The 24,756-nt window shown below is 44.3% G+C and overlaps 1 protein-coding gene across 2 annotated transcripts in view; it reads left to right on the top strand.

The window, feature by feature from the left end:
* The window catches only part of NT5DC3 (5'-nucleotidase domain containing 3), a 57,699-nt gene that overhangs the window by 17,583 nt on the left and 15,360 nt on the right, over positions 1-24,756 (top strand). For both annotated transcript variants that reach the window (XR_009521247.1, XM_060025490.1), the window contains exons 2-11: positions 547-731; positions 6,721-6,795; positions 7,250-7,305; positions 12,848-12,938; positions 13,879-14,016; positions 15,759-15,819; positions 16,241-16,343; positions 16,488-16,589; positions 18,990-19,071; positions 20,370-20,456. Coding sequence is in view for 1 of the 2 variants with exons in the window: in XM_060025490.1 (XP_059881473.1) it covers positions 547-731; positions 6,721-6,795; positions 7,250-7,305; positions 12,848-12,938; positions 13,879-14,016; positions 15,759-15,819; positions 16,241-16,343; positions 16,488-16,589; positions 18,990-19,071; positions 20,370-20,456 (980 nt within the window). In the remaining variant the exon portion in view is untranslated. The remainder of the gene's footprint in view (positions 1-546; positions 732-6,720; positions 6,796-7,249; positions 7,306-12,847; positions 12,939-13,878; positions 14,017-15,758; positions 15,820-16,240; positions 16,344-16,487; positions 16,590-18,989; positions 19,072-20,369; positions 20,457-24,756) is intronic.

The following is a 24,756-nucleotide window of genomic DNA, read 5'->3' as shown; positions in this document are numbered from 1 at the left end:
ACAGTGGGTGATATTTAATTATCTACATGTTTCTCTATCTTCTAAAATCTCTAACTGGCATGTATTCTTTTTGAAACAAAAACAAATCTTTTCGTGATGTCGAAGCAAATATTTTTTTTATAACAGTCTTATTAGGATGTTATGTACATACCATACAATTCACCCACTTAAAGTTTCCCATTCGGTGGGTTTTAGTGTAATCAAAACAGCCGTTCAGCCATCACCACAATCAATTTTAGAACATTTTCATCACCCCCAAAAGAAATTCTATGCCCATTAGCAGTCATTCCCTTTCTCCCCATCCGCCAGTTCTAGGCAACCACCAGTCTATTGATACTTTCTGACTCTGGATTTGCCTAGTCTAGACACATCATATAAATTGAATCATACAATATGTGGTCCTTTGTGACTGGCTTCTTTCACTTAGCATAATGTTTTCAAGGGAAGGCTAATCACACTTGCACTTTAATTTACTCATTTTGTTTCGAAATCATACTAACCTTTATTTATCGTAGGGTATAATGTATTTTTTCCCTTTACTTCTAGAATTGGTTCCTTCAATTATGAGCAACTTGTTGAATCCAGATGCCATCTTCTCAAACAATGAGATGAGCCTGTCGGACATTGAAATCTATGGCTTTGATTATGATTACACCTTGGTGTTTTATTCCAAGCACCTCCACACACTGATATTTAATGCCGCTCGGGACCTTCTCATCAACGAACACAGGGTAAGAGCATGGGGACATCACAGACCTCCTCCCCTTCCCCTTTGGCGTTTGAAGACTAGCAGTGAGCTGACCTGGCCTCGTGCATGGCACAATAGACATCCCTTAGTAAATTGTTGCTGAATGAATGAGTAGATCTGATTCCGTTCCAAATGACTCCATCTGGAAGATAGTTTTTTTAAAAAACCACTTTATTGAGGTATGATTGACACGTGAAAGGCTATATGTATTTAATGTGTATAACTCACTGAGGTTCAGGTTAAGTGTGTGAAACCATCATCAAGGTCATAAACTATCCATCGCCTCCCAAAGTTTCCTCCTGCCCCCTTTATTATCATTATTGTTATTTGTGTGTGTGTGTGTGTGTGTGTGTGTGTGTGTGTGTGTGTGTGTGTGTGGTAAGAACGCTTAACATAAGACCTACCCACTTAGCAAATTTTGAGTATACAGTATTGTTAGCTATAGGTACTATGCTATATAATAGATCTCCAGAACTCATTTATCTTGCCTAACTGAAACTTTGTACCTGGAAGATAGTTGTTTGTTTAATAAAGAATCCTTAGATGTCTCTGACAAAGAGACTGTCCCAAGTTACTCATTAGTGGAGATTCAGCCGCGGACGTTTGCCCTCTCCTTTCTCATGGAGCAGTGACATAGGTTCTCCCAAAGCCTGATGCAGTGGCAGACTGTTGAGTTCTGGTTGGAAGGAATTCTTGAAATCATGGGCAATGTTTTCCTCTCATCACTGAACGGAATCGCGTTCTTAAAGAATATTTGACTGTCTTTTGATGTGTAGTGTTGTTGAAAGCTTATCATAAGGAAGGAAGAAAAACACTCAAAACCAAACGTGGTTTTCTCTAGTCTAGTTTGAGTCCATGTTTCAGGAACCAGGATGAGAAGCATCCTCAGAGGTCGTCTGGACCAGTCCCCTTTGAGAACCCCGACAGCATCCCGAGGAGTGTGCCTGGGGTGCAGGTGTTCTGAATTTGGGGAGATTCTTCCATGGGTTGAACAGTTCTGCCTTCATGCAGCTTTTACCACTGATCCCTCCTCTTCATTCATCCCTTCACACGTTCATTCTCCCTTTACTCAGTCCTCTTCTGTGCTAAGCTCTGTCATAGAAGCAGGGAGGATGCAGGTGAGTAGGATACAGGTGCTGCCCTTGGAGAACCAACAGTCTAGTGGGGGAGTCCATCCTGTAGGCAGGTAAATTAGGAAGCCTCTGCCTGGTGGAGCCCTACAGACATCTGAACAGAGAGCTAGGTGTGTGCAGAGGATGGTTGGAACGACTTTCTCTGCCCGAGGGAATTGGGGAAACAACGAAGGAGGTGATATTTCAGTGGAATCTGGAAGGCGTTTATCCACAGAGGTGGGCTGGGGGTGGGGGAGGTTGGGTGTGAGTAACCTAGAAACCTAAATTATGAAAACTGATGCTTTATACTTGACTATTTGAGTAATGGGCTGGGTGTAATAGGGACCATTATGCCCTCTAAGACTTCTTTTACCTGTTGGATCATTCTTAGTTTTTCCAACCATTCTCATTTGGCGTCTTTTCTCATCTTTTCGTCGTCTTGGTCACCGTCCTTTGTGTGTGCTCTGGTTTATCCCTCTCAAACGTGAGGCTCTGAACTGAAGGTGTTACTGCAGGTGGGGTCTGACCAGTGTGGAGCAGAGGGAGCCCATCACCTTCCTGGTTCTGCGTGTCGTACCTTTATAAATGCTGTTTGGATCCTCACCGTTTGGTGCAGTGTATTTCCTGATCCCCTCAGCTTTTGGTTATCAGTGGATTTAATAAGGAACTCATTTGTCCTTATTCAAAATGCAGAAATGGTACTTGCCAAAAATAACATTCCCTTCAGCCACCGAGCTTTCTTTAGTTATGGCCACTTGATCAGATGCAAACCCATCTAGCCACTTGCCATCCAGCTGCATTTCTCCATTTGTTCAAGAGACTCTTCTCTTCGGTCTAACCCACGGTCCTTTCCCTTCACTTTGAGGATGGAAGCAGGATAAGGGCAAGGTGGTCCTGCTCTTGCCCTCCTGTATGTCGGCTTATCCCATCTCCCCACCACCCCATTGGAGAGCGAGCGGAAGGGCTCTTGCACTGGTGCTGGCATTCTAATCCCAGGTCATCTGCAACGTTTGCTGTGACTGATGCCACTTACAAAGCGAAGGTCATTATACTAACACACCAACTGTTGGTGGTCTGCTTAGTGCCGAAAGCACGGGTTCTGGAGCCTGACTGCTGGAGTTTGAATCCTGGCTTTTACCACTTATTTCTTAGGTAATCTCGAGTAACTGACCTAATGTCTCTGAGCCTCAGTTGCCTCCTCTATGAAATGGGCACAGTACTTTTCTCACATGTTACTGTGATAATTAAAGGAGTTAATTTCTGTAAAATGCCTGGCACATAGAATACACTCAGTACAGGTTAGCTATTACTACTATTATTTCTGATCTGCGTGACAGCCCTGCAAATGGATATTCACTCTGTATTACAGAGGCTTACGGAGTTCAGCTAGTAGTTCAAGGCCACAAGACCACTGGAGGCAGAACCAGAATTTGAACTTAGATTTGTGTATTTCCAAGGCAGAGATGCTCTCTTGTTTGTTCACGTTGCCTTTTGTGGGATTAATAACACCTTTTCTTTTACCCTGTGGGTTTGTTGTTCATATGAAAATAAAATATTCATGAAGATTAAAAATTTATGAACTTTGGAGAGAAAAGGGAGATGAAATAGATGGGAAAAAGGGACAATCATTATGATTAGAAAAGCTTCTAGATTTAAGATATTTCATTCCCATTATGTCTGTTTGTTGCTTTGATAAAAGAACTATGTCCTAACACTAATTATGTCAAGCATATTAATAGAGGCAGTTATGCTAATGCAGGTTTTTCTCTTGTTTTGGATTGGAAAATAATTCTTCCAAGATGCTGTTGGAAGCATTGAGTTTGGTGCCATTTTTTCCTGCCAAAGGCTAAAAGTACTTGTGGAGATGAAAGACATCTGCTTTCGAGACGCATAGTAATAGAGCAGTGAGTTTGCAATTTAGCGTCTCCCCAAAAGCAAATATAAATGTTCCATCCCTTTCGTAATTACCCTTACTCTTTTTTTTTCACGAGAATAAGTTTTTACAAAAATTGAAATAAATATTGGGTAATAACCGTATCTATATTTTCATTCGGTACGTCTGCCCCAAGGGATAGAAGGACAGTGTTAGAAGAGTTCTTAATTTCACCTCCCAGATTTGCACCCTCATCAGTGTTCCTGATTATTAATGGTTACCGGCGTTCACCCGGTTTTTCAGATCCAAAGCCTAACGCCACCCTCTGCTCCTCAGTTCGCCTCTGCTCCACCTCTGATCTCTCAGCACATCTGTCTCTTTTTTATAATAAACTTTTCCTTTTAGAAGAGCATTAGGGTTACAGAAAAGTTGCAGAGGTAATACAGAGAGTACACCCCACGACTGGTTTCCCCTAATGTTAACATTTTACATTACTCGGTGCATTTATCACAGCTGAGGAACTGATATTAATGAGTTGTTATTGCTGAAAGTCTGTACTTGCTTCAGGTTTCCTTAGTTTTTACCTCACGTCCTTTTCCTGGTCTAGGATCCCATCCAGGACACCACATTGCATTTAGGTGTCACGTCTCCTTAGGCTTCTCTTGGCTCTGACAGTTTCTTACAAGTTCCTTATTTTTGGTGACCCGTCGATGACTTTGATGGTTGTGAAGAGTCCTGGTCAGTACATTTTAGCATGCCCTTCTCTTGGGCGTTGTCCCCTGTTTCCTCATGGTTAGACTGGGCTTGTGGATTTGGGGAGGAAGACCATGGAGGTAGAGTTCCATTCTCATCACATCCTGTCAACGTGACTCACCACCGACGACGCTGGCCTGACCATCTGGCTGAGGCAGTGTTTACCAGGTCTCTCCACTACAAAATTACTCTTATCTCCCTTCGCATACTGTACCGTTTGGGAGGAAGTCAGTCTCTACAGCCGTGAGCTCTCTTTTCACTCCTTCAGAATATGTCCTGCCTGCCTCTATCCACTTCTCCCCTCCCCCACTGCCTACACCCTGATCCAAGCCGCCATCACCTCCCGCCCGATGGTGCGGTAGCCCCCTGACTGGTCCCCTGGCTTCTGTTCTTGCCCCTTAGTCTGTTCTCCATTCGGCAGCGAGAGTGAACCTTCAGACGTTAGTCATCTCGGTCCTGGACTCAAGGCCCCCTCGAGCCTTCCCATCACACTTGGAGTGACAGCAGAGGCCTCTAGTGCTCCTGGGCTCCAGGCTTCCTCACCAGCCTCCTCTCCTCCCCGCCTGCCCTCGCTCTGCTCCAGCTGCCTCGCTGCTCCTTGAACCGCCAAACACGCTCCTACCTTTGGGCCTTTGCACCTGCCAGTTCCTCTGGTGGGACCTCCTGCCTGACTCCGGGCAACCCGAAGCCTTGCTTCTCATTTTTTTTTTTTTCTAGATCTCTGAACCCTTGTACTGCATTCTTTCTGTAGTACTTATCACTATGAGGCACTGTACCATGTGTTGGTATGTTTATGGTTCGCCTGCCCACCACAGAATGGAAACTTCTTAGGGGCAGAGGTGGTGTCAGTTGTTTTTTTGGTTTTTTCAGCTGCGCCCCGTGGCATGCGGGATCTTAGTTCCCCAACCAGGGATCGAACCCGGGCCCCCTGCAGTGGAAACGTGGAGTCTTAACCACTGGTCCGCCAGGGAAGTCCTGACAGTGTCAGTTTTGTTCACTGCCACACTCCTAGGCCCTGGCACAAAGTACGCGCTCAGTAAATACTTGACGTGTTCATTGGATTCCACCGTTAAGTGAGAGTGTATAGTGCTCGGTGTAGAGTCGCCTGATGCAGGTCCTTTTGCCTTGGCTTCATGTTTCGTGTGGATTTTGGAGAACTTTGTTTCTATACCCTTCTGCGCAGGAGGGAAATAGCACTGAGTGATTCCTTGGTACACGTGGCAGGTGTTAGATAAATGAGCCCGAATGTGACATTTGACTCAGCGCTTTGTGTAGCTTGGCCGGGAAACTTGCCGCATGAGGGTCAGCCTGGTGGTTCCAGGAGATGTTCTTGCACACGCGTGACCCTGGCCGTGCACTGGGAGGTAGCTGTGCAGCCATGTAGAGGGGTTTCCTGTGCCCGTTGACAGTTGTGTAGGTTTTTTACGTAAGCAGTTCACATCGTGATTGGGAGATCCTGGGGACACAGCCTCCCTAGTCTCAGAAGTCGATATTCTGGCCCGCAGGTGCACGCTCTGAGGGCAGGGGCAGTGGGGAGAGCCTGACCCCCCGCCTCACCACGCTCCGTGCTGTGTGGCCCAGGCCAGGTTGTTTCATCCGGAGCCTCTGAGGTCCCATCTGTCAAATGGGCATGGTGGGGCCAGCTGTGCAGAGCAGCAGACAGTGTGCTCGGTACGTCGGTGCTACCAGCGAGGTAACTGGTGTTCCAATTCTGAGATCTCGGGAGAGAGGGAAGGACTTGGATGCCGGGTGCAGTGGATAAGGAGGGGATTGGGACTTTTGTGTAGTAGGAGGGACAGGTTAATGATTAGGAAATAGCAGGGGAGCCAGGCCGTGTGTTCTGAACCAAAGTTGGAGCTGTACCCGGGAGCCGGGTGCTGAGAGAGGGTGTCTCTGGCCCGAGTGGGAGGAAGGCTGTACCGACGGCTGAGGGGTCCCTGCAGCTGAGGACAGGGGAGAGTTAAGGCCAGAGAAGCCGGGGGGCTGAAGAAGCTGGGGGGCTGAGGCCTCTCCTGTGTGTGGACAGATAAACACGGAGTAGGGCGGAAGGGGTGCTCTGTGGCCTGGCAGCGCTTGGTCTGGAAGCAGAGGGCAAGCTGTGGCCTGTCCTTTCTGACCCCAGCTTCCCACCCAAGTGCACGAGCCGTCTCAGCCTTCGTACAGGGGCCACGTGTGGATGCTGTCTTGAACTTAGTACGTTGCTAGCTAAAACCGGTTCCTTTCTTCCTTCTTAGTATCCCGTGGAAATCAGGAAGTATGAATATGACCCAAACTTTGCAATCCGTGGACTGCATTATGACGTGCAGCGGGTAGGTTGAATTCTCATCCTTGTTTACAGTTACACATGCTCGGGAGTCAAATGTACTCTTGATGCTTTTCTTTGCTGAATGTGTAAATTGATTTTAAATTTTGTTCTTTGGGGCTGAAGAACTAAATTATCCAAAACATCTTTGGATGAAGTCTTTTTCCAGAGACTGTATTGGAAGAGCGTGAATGCATTTAGCCACTGGGAGATACTTGCTTATTTCCAATAGTCATTCATTTTCAACATAATGAGGACAAGGTGGTTGTCGTATCTTTTTTTGCAGACAGGCCGTTTCCTTAATGAGGAACTCGGCAAGCAAAGCTTTCAGAAACATACAGGATGCTTCTTTGTTTAAGACAACTTGATGTTGATAGGCTTTATCATGACACCTGGCATTTTCATTAAATATGCAAATTCTTCTGCATCATTCACCTGTGTGTGTGCTTGTGTTTTTGAAGGCAGTCTTGATGAAGATCGATGCTTTTCATTACATACAGCTGGGAACTGTCTACAGGTAAGAGTGAGAGGAAGTAAATTTAATTTACCCGAAGGAACCATGTGGCTTTGGGTTTCAAGACCCCCTGAGTGTTTAGTGATGGGAGGGCTGCAGTGTGTGTATCTGGGAACCATTCACTCATTCCCCCACTCCCTCCCTCATTCAGGAACATTGATCAGGCCACTACCATGTTAGATGCTAATGGTTTGGCTTGCGAGGATATCTTCAAGGAGCTCGGTACGTAGGTTGGAAGCCACACAGGTAGACCAATGAGTGCAGTCCACGGTGACCCAGGTGATGATGGACGTGTGCTCAGCCATTATGGAGCACTTTGGAGGACTCTGGGGAGGACGGGCTCTCCAAAGGCGATGGTGGCCACCTGCGTGAGGGTCCTGCAGAGGAGGTGTGGATGGGGAGGGATGGTGGGGGCAGGTTGTTGTTCCCACCATGGTAATTGAGTAGTTTGGATATTAAGACTCTTTTCCTCCTGTTTATTTATTTATTTATTTATTTATTTGCGGTACGCAGGCCTCTCACTGTTGTGGCCTCTCCCGTTGCGGAGCACAGGCTCCGGACGCGCAGGCCCAGCGGCCATGGCTCACGGGCCCAGCCGCTCCGCGGCATGCGGGATCTTCCCAAACCGGGGCATGAACCCATGTCCCCTGCATCGGCAGGCGGACTCTCAACCGCTGCGCCACCAGGGAAGCCCTCTTGTTTATTATTGATAGAATTAGTAGAAGTACTGAGCTCAGTGAGAAATCTTTGTAACTTTGAAATGAAGGGTTTTGCCTTTTCTAATTCTTAAATTTGTGGGTGGGATTTAGGAGTGTGGTTTGTATTTATGTATATATTTGGTATTTGTCTTTCTGTTTCTAAATGTGCTTACGCTTCTGTTTCCTAATTTATTAGTTCTGGACATTGTCCCTGCTGCGAGGGCTGAGGGTTTGGCTCTCCTGCGCACGCACCCCCTTCTCCAGCCTCATCCTCCTAACCCTGTTGAGATCGCTCTCGGATTGTTTCACCGTTTGCGTTATGACTCTGTAGGTCTTGTTCGTTCTTAAGGCAAGTAGTGCACTGAGATCGTTTTCTTTTACAGTGCTTGCTTTTTAGGTTTAATAATAACCTCATTTTTTATTTGCTTAGTTTTCTAGTTAGGTATCTCTAGTTTTTTCCTTAATGTTCCATCACAGATATCCAGCATCTATTTATTTCCTCACAATTCAAGTGTGTTACATAATGTCTCAGTTACTTTTTATTTTGACTACCTCCTCCTGCTCTCATCTACTCTGATTGTTCATTCTGGGACTTCCATTTGCTACTTTCCCTGTTTCCTGGTTCCCATCTCTTCCTCTTTCTGGCTTTACTCCCTCATTTTGCTGGAGCACATCCTCCAGTAGCTTCTTGGCGCTGGATATGGCTGATTCTGGGGATCTGTGGTCGTTCATCAGTTCCTCTCGTTGGTGTCCCCTTGCAGGCCCCGTTCTCAATGTTGCTCAGTCAGGTGCCTCCTTCTCACCAACTGTTTGTTTTCCAAAACCATGTTGAAATGTCTTATCTGCTGATGTCTTTGCACTCATTTCCTTTGATTTTGAGCAGTTTGTCCTTTTGCTGTCACTTTAATGGTGTTTCAAGAGGGAGAAGAGGTGGTGGTGGTGACGAGAATAATAATATTAGTGATAATAAATAGCAACTAACAAATATTGAGTTTTGCAGTGAGACAGATACTGCCATAAAGGTTTTGAGTTAACTCATATGATCTTCCAAATAATCTTATAAGGTAGGTACTAGTATTGGTCCCAGAGATGTTAATAGGTAACTTGCCCAAGGCCACACAGAAGTAGAATTCAGACCCAGACAGTCTGGCTCCAGAGTCTGTGCTCTTGGCCTGTGCACAGCAGGCATTTCTGAATGTATGAGGGTTAACTGGAAGTCCCCGGCAGATCTTTCAAATCTGTCCCTCCAATTATGTTTCTACCCTCTGCTCCTGGACTCAGTCGCTTATCCCATCTCTCCTGGGCTCTGGTGTTCTGCAGCGCAGTCCATCCTGGACGTAGTTGCTAGACTGATCTACCTAAAGCATTGCCTTCAACAACCCCACTGTCTTCTGAAATCCTGGATGGCTCCCCACTGTCTGAAGGATAGAGCCCAGAGCTCTTAAATTTTCCATCAGCCTTCTCTAAAACCCTTCGCTTCCTCTTCTGCTGTACACACCTCCTTTACTTCCCGGATTGGTTAAGACTCTTGGTTGCAGGTGACTGAGACCCAACTCACACTGGCTTTAAAAAAACCCCCGTTTGGGCTCACTAGTTGTGTAGTCTAGGGACAGAGCTTGTTGCAGGTGTAGCTGGCTCCAGGGGGCCAGGTAGTTGTTGTCAGTCCTCTTTCCGTCTCTTGGCGTTCCTTCTCTCCGGCTTAGCTCACAGCAGGCCCCTCCGCGTGGTAACCCCTGGCAGTACCAGGCTTCCAGCCCCAGCTCCAGGTCAAGGGGAGAAGGGGCGTTTCTCTTCCCAGCAGTTTCAGCCAGTCTCAGGGAGCGGGTGCTGGGCAGGTGCAACAACACAAATCTTCCTTTCCTCCGAGTTCTCCTTTCGCACTGCTCGGCATCTGTTCAGGCTGGTGTTCTCCCAGGATGTGGTTTTCCTTCTCCTCTGCTTCTTGAAATCTCACCCGTCCTTCTGCCTGGCTGACTGGCGTTGAGGCCTCTCCTCGCCCTCTCAGCCTGACAGGCCCTTCCTCTCCTGTGGTCCGTCCCATCCTGTGGCTCCTAATTATCTCGTTCCTTCTTCTGTGGATAAATCGTCCATCGTATTAGGGGTGTGGACAGGGCTAGGCTGGAGGAGCTGCTGAGACATTTAAAGGGGAAGGAGTGCTCAGGCTGAGGTCCTGGGAAGGTCGCTGGGGCCTCGGGGCTGTGGTAGGCAAAGCAGCAGGGGTGCGTGTGTGGCTCTGGAGTCCCACTTCCTGAGTGTGAACCCCAGCCCCGCTGCTCACGTGTGTGCGGCCTCGAGCCAGTTATCGACCTGCTCAAAGCCTTGGTGTTTACTCCTCTGTAAAATGGGCATGATTCCAGCACCCGCCGCCAGGGCGGCTGGTCATTTGGACTAGAGCATGCTTGGGACAGCCTAGGCAGGCAGAAATGTCACTTGTCTCCTCTCTCCCCTCCAAAGGGGTAACGAATGAGCAGATGGCGGGGAAGAATGCTTGTGTCTCAGCCTCGTCCCTCTCTGATCCCTGCAGGGTCACTGTGTGTGGGCTGTGTGCCTGAGCACCGCTGGGCCGAGGGGCGGGCTGGCTCCCCGCCGCAGTCCTGTTTCATACCCATGTTTTCAGATCTTAACTGGGAACCTTGTGAAAAGCTAGGATTGTTCCCATCGTAGTCACAGCAGCGGAACTTGGAGAGTACTCACCGTATACCGGGTGCCGTTCTGTTTATAGCAACTCATTTAATCTCAGTAGGTACCACCAGGAGGTGGGTACTGCTATTGCCCCCGCCCCCCATTTAAAAAATGACACTGACACCCAAAGAGGTTAAATTACTTGTTGCTGCTCTAGGTCATCCCCCCAGCAGGTGAGGGAGCTGGGACTTGAACCCAGGGCAGGCTCTTTCAGGTCTGTGCTCCTACCCTTTCTATCTCTCTGACGCACACAGGGCCACGTAAAGTTTTATTCTGATTTCAGTGCTGGTTTAGGCCGCATTCGGGTGCGGCAGGTCTGTGTGCTGCTCTGTCTGCATGTTTTGAGCTGGCATTTGGCTACGTGGGCCTTAAAGATGCAGCTTTTGTGGCCACGGCCCGTGAACGTGTCTTAGAGGTGGCAGTGGCTTCCGAAGGACCAGGCAGCCCCTAGGGTGGGGACAGAAAAATAACTCCCCCGGCAGAATCCCTTTACTTTGTCTATTCCCTCTCTAGGTGTCAGAGCCTTAGGGGTGTTCACTGCTGACTGCCGCTGCGGTAGCCAGAGCTGTCTTCCAAGGTCACTGTCTAGAACGATCTGGTTTAGTCCCAGTGTCTTATCTGATTTCTGGAGCAAAGATAAAGGGAAGTCCAGTGCTCTTTTGTTTTCAAAGGCCAGTCGTTGTTTCAAGTTAATCAAGATCAGAGGCAAAATATCAATGAATCCCCTTGGCTAGTTTTAAAATTAAGATAAGGGTAGAGAATGGAGGAAAGAGGCTGAAGTGATATTTTCATTAAAGTTACACGTCACATGTAAATTATGTTTTATACGCAGTTTAGTATCGGCCAAGTGTGATAAGCAACCTGTTCGTATTAGTAACCGGTGTTTCCATCATTCACTCTGTGGTTTCCTCACCATTGGTGTCTGTTTCTCAGGTGCCTTCTCCTCTAGAGCAGGGGGTGGGGACAGATATTTCCCTTCACAGTTCTCTAGAGGGGCTATTCCGGGGGAGGAAGTCTGAGACCATTAAATCCCACGTGAAACCACCTGCTCACAGCATGGGCACCAGAGACAGGGGTGGAATCCCGGCCAGTCAGACTCCACAATCCTTTTTTCCCTCTCTTTGGAGGAGTTGGATTCATTTACAGATTCTGTTGCAGCTCCTGGAAGCAGGCAGATGGGGGACATTACCTTGACTTTTTACACATGGGGAAACTGGCCTTCAGTGTGTTGCAGCATTTGGGGTCATTCCTCCCAGAGGTGGCGTCAGGCATCCTGACGTGGCGTATAGTCCACTGGAGCCTGGTGTATGACTTTTTCTGCCTCAGCGCTCACCTTCTTAAGGTAGAGTATCAGAGGGCAGGAGGATGATGGGGACAGACCAGCCTCTCTCTCCCTAATGTATTAAAAACATTAAAAAAAAAAAACCCAAAACTCACCCCAAAGCAGGTCATTAGGAGGCCATGTACCTTGTTGAGGGAAGCCGTGTGATGTGGTGGTTGAAGAGCCTGGGACCCAGTCCTGACCCACCACTTTCTACTTTGGTGACCTTGGGCAAGGTCTGTGACCTTTCTGCGCCTTGGTGGCTTCTGCTGGAAAATGGGAAGAATAATAGTGCCTCCCTCCTAAGATGGCTGAGAATTAAGTGAATGACTACGTGGAATTCATTTCTGGCCTTCAGCAGGGGCCATGTGGTATTAGCTATTATTTTTCCTGCTCTCATCACCAGTAGAATGGTAGTAGTAACAGTAGCAGCATCATGCCTGGTACTTACAGCAGCTAGCGGTGGGACCTCCTGCCTCTTTGTGACAGCAGCGTCTTGCATCCCAGTTCAAAAATGCCAGCAGTTGTCAGAGGTCTGAAAACTGTTGCTGTCTCTAGCTGATGCTAACTGCCTGTGTTACAGTCAGTTAAATGTGTGTGTAAATGTGTGACAGTTTTTTCTGAACACAGGTTCCATAATCTTTTGTGTTAACTCCCTAGTCTTAATGCCACAAAGTCATCTGTTTTACCATGGCTGTATTTTTATTTTTGAGAGTGCTATATGCTTACTGAGCCAGTTATTCTCCAGTAACTTTGTGAATGCAAAAACATTGAGAGAATTAAGAACAAATAATGGAGTCATTATTTCACTGATCAAAATCACTGCCGCCTGTGATTTTCCCAGAGGCCTCAGCGTGGTCCCTGACGAGGAAGTCATTGAAATGTACGAGGGCTCCCACGTGCCTTTGGAACAGATGAGCGACTTTTATGGGAAGGTAACGAGAAATTATTTATTTAACTCAAGCAGCCTGTCTTTTTCCTTTTCGAAACATGGCCTGGTGACGTTAGGATCTTGACCTACTAGACTCTCTGCTTATAGGGAATCAGCAAGGACATTTGGGGTTGTGTTTTGAGAGACCCTCGATTTGAGAGAGATGGGTATGTTAGGGTCTCTCCTGGGTTCTTCCATGCTTCTCCTTTCTCAGCCCTTTCCCCCCTACCTGGCGAAGGCTCTGTATACCTTCCTTGTACCCCCTCGCTTGCCACTATCTCCTCGTGTGTGTCCCCACTTTCTGGATTAAGTCACTGGGGGCTATTGTACAGCAGCTGTTGCCTCCCCTGAGATTAAGGGCAGCACGTCACTTTGTGCCAAAGGGAAACCTCTGCTTTTCTAACTTTTGTGGTCCTCTTTGCTCTCCGAATTTCTGCTTCTTGTACTATTAGATGCTTTCTTATTTGCATGATCAAAATGCAGTGAAGATGCCCAATCAGCTGGTAAACTTAGTCTTATAAATCACAGGTGTTCAGAGAAAGGCTCTTTTCCAAACTCCCATGTGGGCTGTGGGTGCTCAAATTTAGGAGAGTTAGTGGCTTTTTATGCCATTCCATGGGTAAGAATCAATTTGCTGGCTTGCCTCTGTGTGTGATGAAAGCGTGTGAGCTTTAAGATGGATGGAGCCAAAGGAGAGGAAAGGGAAGGGTGGTTAGACTTTTGGGGGGAAATCAGGGCATTTCCTTGGAGATCCCACTTACACTTAGACGTCGGCTCTGCCGTGAATGACAAGAAACAAGGTGAATGTTTTTACTTTTTCATTATTAGAATTTTCGTTTCCTTGTGGGGAGGGAGCCAGATGTTGACGACCAGAATCCCGTGGGTGAGTGTAAAGTCTACTGTGGTGTTGGCTCCCTTGCTGAAGCCTTCCTCCCTGCCTGCAGAGTTCCCACGGAAACACCATGAAGCAGTTCATGGACATCTTCTCCCTGCCTGAGATGACCCTGCTGTCCTGTGTGAACGAGTACTTTCTGAAGAACAACATTGACTATGAGCCTGTGCACCTGTACAAAGACGTCAAGGTGGTGTGGACGTGGGTTGCCATGACGCCGCACCTCTTCTAGCTGCTCAGCAGAAGTAACAGAATCCCTGGCCTCCCTTGTCGGCTGGGTCTTTGAAATCATCCTTTGCTTGGGATCTCTTTTATTTGTGGTTTAACCCTGAAAAATCCTAAGAAAGATGTTACGTTAGGAGAATTGGAAGTGAGTCAAATTGGTTGTTAAAAGAAGAGGGTACTTGCTATCTGGATTTCCATGTGTGTACATACACACATCATTTACATGACTTTGTGTTTATGTATTTTAATTTACATCCATATTCACATGTGTCTATAGATATATTCTTTAAGCTGTCGGAACTTTTTTCAGTACTTAAAAATATGTTTATATATTGCTTATTTAATATATATTTTTAATACATATTTCTAAGCATCTATTATTTAAATATCTGTATTTTTAAAAGATCCATATGTACATACCACAGTGTTTTTATTATGTGTTCATGACTAATTTTAAGTATTGACTGCCCTGAATCATGGGTTTTAAGAAGATATAGGATGAATGAACAGTTTCTCAATATCAGTCTGGTGTTATTTGAACTAAATTTAAATATTTAGTTTTGGTTCTCTGTTTTGCTCACACAATTACTTCATCTTTAAGAATCACTGGTAGTTATGCAACCCTTAGCATTCATGAGGAAAGATGTTTACTAGAAAGTTCAGTTTTTACTATGAAGTATTACTACCACTAATAGTGAACACACAGGTAGAGTTTACTGTGTTCCAGGCACTATTTTTCTGAATGCTTTATGCATATTAACTAATTAAATCCTCAGAAGAATGTCCTGAGCTCTTATCACCTCCCTTTTACAGAGAGAGAAATTGAGGCACAGAGAGGTTGAGTAACTTGCCCAAGGACATCCAGCTAGTAAGTAGCAGAGCCTGCATTTCAGGCCAGGAGGTTGGGCTCCGGCTTGCTCTTAACCACTGCCTTCTGCTGATGCGCAGTTGAAACAGGCCTGTGGTGGAAGATAAGTGAGGTTGAGTTTACAGTCCAGAGGTGCTCATTCCCGACGATAAGTACCTACCAATTTTCTAAGGCTTTTGGCCCAGTTTTTCTGCAGCCCAGTCCCCTGCTACAGACTCCAGAAAGTTTCCATGTGCCTCCAGGAGTGCCCATCTATGTAGTAGACCTGCTTAGAGCTACCTGAGAGCGGGGCTGTGCTCTGAGACCTGCCAGGCATGACACCTGCCAGTGGCTTTTCCTCACGTCTGCCGGCTGGACCACATCTCTGCCCGAGTTCCGAGATCCTTGACAGTTCCTTGCCTCTTTGGTAGCACTGAAGAGAGGAGGATCCTATCATTGTTCTCTGCCCAACAGAACCTGCTGCTGGGGTCCAGGGAAGGGTGCAAAGATGAAAAGAGCAATAATTCCCTTTTGTTCAGATGACCTGGAATTATTTGATCATGATACGGCATATAAATGACTGTTTATCCTGTGGGACTTTATTCAGAATTGTTCATACAAATTACCTCCTCCAAGTGGCTTTTTTGAAAATTGCACTGGAAACTGCTGCTATCACCATGGCAACTTAAGTTTCTTCCCAGGGGCCACCTGTGATAAATGGACCAGAATTTAGATTTCATTTAGTGCTTGGGTTGCCAGGCTTCTGCAGACAGACATTATCCTGAAGGCCATTTCGCTTGTCCTCTTACTCAGACTGTCTCAGTTATACTCTGACTGATTAAAAACGTATCTTTTGACAGGATTCAATTCGGGACGTGCACACCAAAGGAATCATGTACAGAGCAATTGAAGCAGATATTGGTATGTACTGGATGTTATCGTGAAGATCAGCCTTTCCCTTTGCTATGTAATTACGCAGGTATTTTACTCTCACTCCGGGTGCTGAGCAGGGGCTGTGGTACCTCTTCTGAGTGCAGCGCAGGGACCTTGCATCCTGGCGCCTTAGATGTCTCCCTCCCTTTTGTCTCAGAACTTGACATAATCCTGACTGGAAAGGAGAGGAGCTGGTAGCTGCAGCCACTTAGGTTTTTCCACTTAGACTGAAGAGGCAGGGTGTTGGTTACTGATGCACCGGGTACCGATATACTGCCTCGAACCAAGCTTCCTGAAGGCTTTTCTCCCCTCAAGTGCCCTAGACAGTGCTGGACCCCATTTAGGAAGTGCTTGCAGATTGACTGACTTCACCCTGAAACTCTGTGTGCATTTTTCTCTTGCTCTTTAGAAAAGTACATCTGCTACCCTGAGCAGACCCGTGCAGTGTTGGCCAAACTGGCTGATCACGGCAAGAAGATGTTTCTCATCACCAATAGCCCCAGTAGCTTTGTGTAAGTTCTTCTGTGATTCCTGGCTACTTTCTGGCTCACTTCCTGTATTCCATGTATTTTGATAGTTGGAAATTCGAAAGAAAAAGTTGCAAGAATAGTTAATCCCTGCAGTGTTAGACTAACCTGGCTGAAATATTGTTCTAGGGACAAAGGGATGAGGTATATTGTTGGAAAAGATTGGAGGGACCTGTTTGATGTGGTCATTGTTCAGGCGGAGAAGCCAAACTTCTTTAATGATAAGCGGAGGTAAGTGTCTGTCTTTTTAGGGACTAGATTTTATTCATTTGCTGCTGCGAATACTTACGTAATGTGTCTTGGTGAAATCCAGTTGGAAAATCACAAGCATCTAACATCATAGCTTTTGATTTTTAACCCTCTAGCAAGTAATTGCAAGGAAGGTGGGATGAGTACATAGCAGACAGCTGACACCTCTTGAAACGGTTCTCAGTTCAGTTCGGGCTACTTCAGTCCCATGAGTCAGGCTTTAAGAGAACAATTGACAACAATGAAAATTCCAAACTTAGCATCACCTAGTAAATTAGATCTCTCGATGCAGATGCCTTGTGAAGCGTAACAAAACAGCAACAGCAAACCACCTGGTGGGTATCTCTTTAAATAGAGCTCTAAATGGTTCACTGACAATTGCACTTAGATTTTGCAGAACTTCTCTGCAATACAGGTTTTGCATCAAGTGGAGTAAATCTAGACCAAAACTTAAAGTCTTTCTGCCGCAGTATCCTTGAGCAATAGAGGAATGGGAAAGTTTGGGTTGTGAAGGTGACAGGGGTGTGCTCTTTGCGTTTTGTGACAGAGGGTCGGGGGTCCTAAAAGGTGATTTAACGTGCGGGGCAGACCGGTTCACCAAGAGTCATCCCCCACAAATGTCAGTAGTGTTGAGAGTAACTGCACTAGGATTATAAAAATAATTCGTATTTGTATAACAGTGACCTATTTTTGAAACACTTGTACCCACATTTCTCTGTTCTGCAGTGGGTAACCATGCAGCCTTTCCCTCTCTGCTAGGTGCTTTAAAGCATAATAATTCAGTGCCCTGTAGTTAGTGTTGAGTGGATTAAATTCCTCTTATGATGCTAAATTCCAGTCTTCCAAGTGTCACTGTGACTCCTGGAAGAAGAGGCACACCCAAGAACCATGTGCAGAGACTGAGAAATCAAGAGAATGTAGGAAAAACAAGAGTGTTGATCAAAAACAGCTGTAGGGCTTCCCTGATGGCACAGTGGTTGGGAGTCCATCTGCCAATGCAGGGGACACGGGTTCGTGCCCAGGTCCGGGAAGATCCCACATGCCGCGGAGCGGCTGGGCCCGTGAGCCATGGCTGCTGAGCCTGCGCCTCCAGGAGAGGCCGCACCAGTAAGAGGCCCGTGCACAAAACAAAAACAAAAACAAAAAACAAAAAAAACCCAGCTGTAAACACTGCCTTGCTGTTTGGTCAGTGATAAAACGCTCTCCTGCATTTTCTTATTAGATCCCAGCAGGGTGGAGTGGTCAGGGGAAGGGCGCCATATCTCCTTTCACCTCCCTCCTTTGTCATGTTTATACTCAGTGGCAGGACCCTGTCTTGGATTAGATTTTCCCAGCACAGCGCTCTTCCTTACTCTGGGTGCCTGGGTTAAGAATTCTCTACCCCTGTTCATCCCCATGTTATTTACAATGTTGAAGGTTAGAAACAACCTAAAGGAACGTCCATATGAGGGGATATTATGCAGCCATTAAAAATGAGTTTTTTTTTTTTTTTAAATGGCAGTGAACATGTTTTACAACTGAAAAAAATGATGTATGAAGGTTACATAATCACATGGGAGATTGCTCACAGCCTTGGAGAGAAAAAGATACGTATTAGTATCCGCAAATGATGCTCATTTTATGTTCATAAAAAAGAGAAAGATAACAGATACGTAAAGACTGAAAGATATCCACTGAAATGGTGTGTTTCTACCTGGGTACTGGCATTATGATTTTCCTTTTCTTCATTGTATTTTTCTGCATTTTTCCAGATTTTTTTGCAGTGAGTTTGTACTTTTATAACCAGGAAAGCAATCCAAATAAGTGTTACCTAAAAAAAAAGAAAAAGGACAAACAAACCTTGTGTTTTTTGGACTAGCACCCCCAGGGTGCTAGAGGAATGAGGCCTTTATTCTTTTTTTCCTATTTTCCATCATAAAATAGTATGCCCAGTTCTCTGATCTCTGATGTATTTTGTATCTAGAGTGGTTGCATTTCAAGTACAAAGCTGGATAAATATACTAAGCAGTATTTCTATAAGCTTTTTTTGTGTGTGAAAAGTTTTCTACACAGTTGAATACGTTTAGAAAATCTGGTCTAAAGAGAGTTTCTTTATAGGAGGGCTTTCAGAGCCATCGGTAACTTTTAAGGAGGAACGGGGATAGTGGATAGTGGATAGTGTGTTCCAAATATATTTGACCCTGGAGTTCTTTTTTTTCACTAACCTTTGGATACCGGTGTCCGAAGTTTGGGGTGTATTGCACGAGGCCTGGGAACGTGATGGTGGGGTCTTGGTTTCGGCTGGCCCCTTTCTGTTCTCAGGGGCTAACCGTGGAGTTTCTCATATAGCACACAGCCTGCACTGCTACCACACGTCATCATGTTTCCTGTTTCTGTTGTTAGACCTTTCCGGAAGGTGAATGAGAAAGGCGTCTTACTCTGGGATAAAATCTACAAGTTGCAGAAAGGCCAGATTTATAAACAGGTATCTCGTGACCCATCTGTCCTTTTTGTTGCTGTGCTTTGTGATCGGTTATAATGATAACAGCTGACATTTGCTGAGGCTTGCCATGTGCCAGGCACAGTCCCAAGGGCTCTGCTTCAATGGACTGTTTATAACTTAGTGGCAGAATTTAATCTTAAGTCCATACATTTTCAATGTGCTGTGTGTAAATTAGCTCAGAATTGAACAGTTTTTGAAAAAAAAATTTTAAAGCATTTTTTCCATAGGATATAAAATTTAAGATGCCAAGTAGTAAACATTGGAAATTTCTCTTTAGTAAGTGTTTAATCACATGACATCGCACCCAAATTGGTAATTATTTCCTGATGAACTGTGTTTTATGTACAGTTTTGATGTATTTCAGTATCATATAAAGCTCTCTCGTGTTTGAGTAAATGATTGAATTGCTGTCCAGTTTTGTGTTACTGAAATTAGGTTTTTTTATCTTATCTTTAAACGTTTTTATATGTGTGTAATATTTATAACATAAAATTACAGAACAGTACTATACAGTACTATACAGGTTTTTTTTTTTTGAAGTACTGATACATTCCTGTTGGATATGTAACAAACTGCTGTATGTGGCCCTAAGTATATTTTTTAGGCCTGAAAGATCAGCTTTGAACAGCCCTCCAAGTCTAGGAAGTGAGCCTAAGAAAATCATTAAGATGTAGCTAAAGCTTTGCTACAAGCAAAGTATCATGAAGTTACTTACAAAATAGATAACAAGGTAAATGTCCAGCCTCAGATAATTGGTAAAACGAATCATGGTAGGTCTCAGCTGCTAAAACTACATGGCAGGCAAATATTTATTGACATGGTCACAGAACGTTAAGCGTGAAAAAAAAAAGATCATTACAAAGATATTTAGTATGAAGCCCTTCTGAAAAGTACATTTGACTTAGAAGAAAGGTCTAATAGATTTCACATAAAAATGTTTTTTATCTTTATATTTTGATATTTAAAATAAATTGTAAAAGCGAAAACATTTTTTTAAGTTTTAAAAGGTAGATATCGGGACTTTCCCTAGCAGTCCAGTGGTTAAGACGCCGTGCTCCCAATGCTGAGGGCACGTGTTTGATCCCTGGTTGGGGAACTAAGATCCTGCATGCCGCATGGCGCGGCCTAAAAAATAAATAAATAAATAAATAAATAAATAAATAAATAAATAAATACTATAAATAGAAATTAAAAAACAAAAGTAGGTATATTGGGCCATGGGTTATACAGGTCTCTTATTTGTCATACAATATAACACCTATATTTTTCTCTTATTGCAGGGTAATTTATATGAATTTTTGAAGCTTACTGGATGGAGGGGATCCAAAGTGTTGTATTTTGGTGACCATATATACAGTGACCTGGCGGTGAGGAACCTTTTTTCCTGTTTCTTTGTTGGGGACAGTGTTAGGCCCACTTATTGAGGAATTTATCTTTTGTTTAAGACCATTTTCATACTTTCATAAAAGTGAGGAGTGGGCCACATTTTCTTTTTTTTTAAAAGTCCCATATTTTATGCAACAGGGTGGATCAGAGTCATGAAATAGATTATTTTTTTTGGAAAATGATGGAAATTAGCAATTTACTCAGTTTATCAGAAAAACATCTTTCCATTTAGGTAATGGTAAGAAATAAATGTCCGTGTTCTTTCCTTTCCCTTTTATTATTAAGCATCAGAAACATACAAATGCTTCGTAAAATCGCATAAACATCAGTCAGGGTTTCTTTTTTGGTGGGGGGAGCTCACGGGCCCAGCCGCTCTGCGGCATGTGGGATCTTCCCGGACCGGGGCACGAACCCGTGTCCCCTGCCTCGGCAGGCAGACTCTCAACCACTGCGCCACCAGGGAAGCCCAGTCAGGGTTTCTTTTGCCAGCCAGTCATTTTGAAAGAGTACAAAACTGGCATTTCCAGGAAATAGCTATTATGTGAAAATGAGGCTTTTCGTGCCCCTCGAATGACTAGAGTGTCTCAGGACTTGAATTATGATTTAATGTATAATTAGCGCAGGATTGAGTGAATCACATCTGTTACCACACTTGGTTCCTTGTGGAATGAATTTATGTTTGTTAAGTGATTCCAGGCGAGGTTGCACAGCGCACATTTTGCAAAGTCTGAATGAAGGAGGTCCAGGAGGTAACAAGAGTAGGTCATGGCCGGCTGTCAAACTCCTCTGATATTTCTGAGTATTTTGATATTTCTGAGTATTTTGGCCCACACTGGATTGGCCTCACATGTGTGCATGTCTGTGTCGCTCTTGTACTATCGAAACGGTGACCTTTAATGGCTGAGCAGTAGGACCATCTGGGAAGCATTTCAGAGCACACGTGCCTGAGCCCCACTGAGGTGTATGGAGTCAAACTTCCTAGAGGTGGTGGAGGTAGAGGGTTGATTCCAGTGTCTGTGTGTAGTGACACCCTTCCCAGGTGACTCCAGTACACGTGCTGCATAATCATGTCTGTCCAGTGGGTTGAGGTCTAGTGGCAGGAATCGTGGGAGAATTGGAAAACTGAGGTTTTCATCCCATCTCTGCTCTTTATTAGCTGTGTGACCATGGGCACATCCCTCAAGCCTGGATGTCTCCATTTGTAAGAAGAGTGAGATAAGCTAATATATACAAAAGTGCTTAGTAAAGTAGAAACAAAGTGCTCCCTTCAGGATGTTGGCACTCCCAGAATGTCCGGCCAGGTGACGTGGCATCACAGCATGTACCTCTTGCCGTGTGGCCTGTGGGCCTTGAGGATATAACTAACTGTGTGCTACCCCGGAGGCATGTAGGTACATGGCCCCATGAGGTGACACACACACAGACAGGCCTTCGCACTGTGAGAAGTAGTTTGTCAGGAATGCAGTAGTTTGTCAAATGTGGTCCCCATGACATTGGCATCACCTGGAACTTGCTGGAACTGCAGATTCTCAGCTTCACCCCAGACCTCCTGAGTTAAAAACTCTTGGGGTGGGGCCCAGCCATCTGTGTTCTACACAGCTTCCCACACTCAAATTTGATATCAAGATAATGCTGGCCCATAGAATGAGTTAGGCAGTGTTTCCTCTTCTTCAGTTTCTGGAAGAGTTTGAGAAGGATTGGTGTTAATTCTTCTTTACATGTTTGGTAGTGGAGCCATCTGGTCCTGGGCTTTTCACTGTTGGAAGGTTTTTGATTCTCGATTCAATCTCCTTCCTAGTTAGAGGTCTATTCAGATTTACTGTTTCTTCATAATTCAGTCTTGGTAGGTTGTGTGTTTCTAGGAGTTTGTCGGTTTCATCTAGGTTGTCCAGGTTGTTGGCATACAGTACTCAGTTCGCAGTACTCTTTTATAGTCCTTCCCCCGCCCCCCCCCCCGTAGAATTGCTGCTAATGTCACCACTTACATTTCTGATTTTAGTAATTTGAGTCCTCTTTTTATCTTATTAAAGGTTTGGCAATTTTGTTTTTTTTTGCTTTTTTTTTGAAGAACCAATTCTTGGTTTTGTTGATTTTTCTCTGTTGTTTTTCTATTCTATTTATCTCTGCTCTCATCTTTATTATTTCCTTTGTCCTGCTAGCTTTCAGTTTAGTTTGTTCTTTTTCTAGTTCCTTTAAGGTATACAGTTAAGTTGTTTTGACATCTTTTTTTAATGTAAATGGCATTGCTATTAATTTTCCTTTTTAGTATTGCATTTGTTGCATCCCATAAATTTGAGTATGTTGTGCTTGTATTTTAATTTGTTTCAAGGTATTTTCTAATTTCCCTTGTGACTTCTTTGACCCATTGGTTGTTGAAGAATGTGTTGTTTAATTTCCACGTATTTCGGAATTTTTCACTTTTTCCTTTTGCTGTTGATGTCTGGTTTCATTCCTAGTGATCAGAAAAGATACTTTGTATGATTTCAGTCTTTTAAAATTAATTAAGACTTGTTTTGTGGTCTAAAATACAGTTGCTCCTGGAGAATTCTCCATGTACACTTGAGAAAAATGTGTATTCTGCTTTTGTTGGGTGGAGTGTTCTGTATTTGTCTATTAGGTCTAATCGATCTCTAGTGTTGTTCAGGTCCTCTGTTTCCTGTTTGATCTTCTGTCTGCTTATTTTATCCATTGTAGAAAGTGAGCTATTGAGTTTCCTGCTATTATCGTAAAGCTGTCTTTTGTTCCCTTCAGTTCTGTTAATGTTTCCTTCATATATTTTGGACCTCTGATGTTTGGTTGATATGTACTTAGAATTGTTATATATTTTTGGTGAATTGACCCTTTTATCATGACATAATGTCATTCTTTGTGTCTTGTAACAGTTTTTGATCTAAAGTCTATTTTGCCTGATATGAGGATAGCCACTCCTGTTTCCTTTTGGTTACTATTTGCTTGGAATATCTTTTTTAATCTTTTCACTTTCAACCTATGTGTGTCCTTAGATCAAAAATAAATGTCTTGTAGACAACATATAGTTGGATTCATGCTAAAGTTGGAAAACCACTGTTTTAACGTGATCAGACCAATTCATTAACATGTCAGAAGTTATGTGGGCAATGAACATTACCCTTCAAAGGAATCTCTTGAGAATGTAGATCCTTTAATATTGCTGCCGTTTTTCAAAATACATTTAGATGCCCCTTCTGGATTATATTTGAGAGCCAATTTGAGGCATAGGAGAAAATTAGTTTCATTATTATTAATTTATTTTCATGTACTTTAATCTTAGGAATGTTCCAAATGATTTTTTTGCCTATTTTCAGAAATAAGATCCACCTTCAAAAGTTTGTCACCACTGGGAATATTTAAAAGAATGTGATGTATGTAGGGTCTCATATAGGAGAAAGAGAACTATTGAAAGGTTTAAAGAAATTCAACCATTGAAGAAGGTAGGCATCCTTAGGACATACAGAGCAGAGATTCTAGCTTTAGGTGAATCGCAGAGTGAATTTTCAAAACAGTAAGCCATATACCACTTCTCTCCTTAAAACCCTTAAAAGCTCTCTCCTTAAAAGCACCCCTTTCTTCCTCAGAGTAAAAGCCTGATTTCCTATAATTGCCCTCAAGGCCCTGCTTGATCTCTCCTTCCCCAGCCTCCCTCTATGAAGGCATCTCCTGCCTCTGCCCTCTCTCCTACTCTGCTCTAGGCTACCTGCCTTGCTGTTTCTTAACACACCTTGCTCCCAGCATGTTCCTGCCCCAGAGCCTTTGCACTTGCTCTTTTTCTAGGCAGAATTTTTCTTCTCCCACATATTTACATACTTTGACTCTCCTTACCTTCAGATATATTAGCCTTGTCTTCCTAATCACTCTATATAAAATGGTAACTCCTTTTCCCTCTTATTCTGCTTGATTTTTGTCCATTGTATTTCTCACCAGCTGCCACTGTGTATTTACTTGCTTATTTTTTGTCTCTATTTCCCATGAGAGCAGGGAATTGTTAGTTTTGTTCATTACTTTATTGTCAGTATCTAGAACAGGGCCTGGCAAACTGTAATATTTAGTAACTGTCAAATGAGAAAATTAACAGCCAGGCATTATGGTGATTGTGTATCTTAGATTTTCCAGGACATAACTTAGATATTCTGGCTTATTAATGTCGTATCATGGGATTACAATATTTGGAATGAAAACGTGATCATATATGTTGGTATTGTGTGATCATTCCAAGTCTGAGATTCTCCATAACCCAGGAGGCTTGGCATGCGGTGGGTGTTCCCC

The sequence above is a fragment of the Delphinus delphis genome, chromosome 11 (assembly GCF_949987515.2).
Source record: "Delphinus delphis chromosome 11, mDelDel1.2, whole genome shotgun sequence".
Taxonomy (NCBI): Eukaryota; Metazoa; Chordata; class Mammalia; order Artiodactyla; family Delphinidae; genus Delphinus; species Delphinus delphis.
This window is presented reverse-complemented; position numbering and strand designations above follow the sequence as displayed.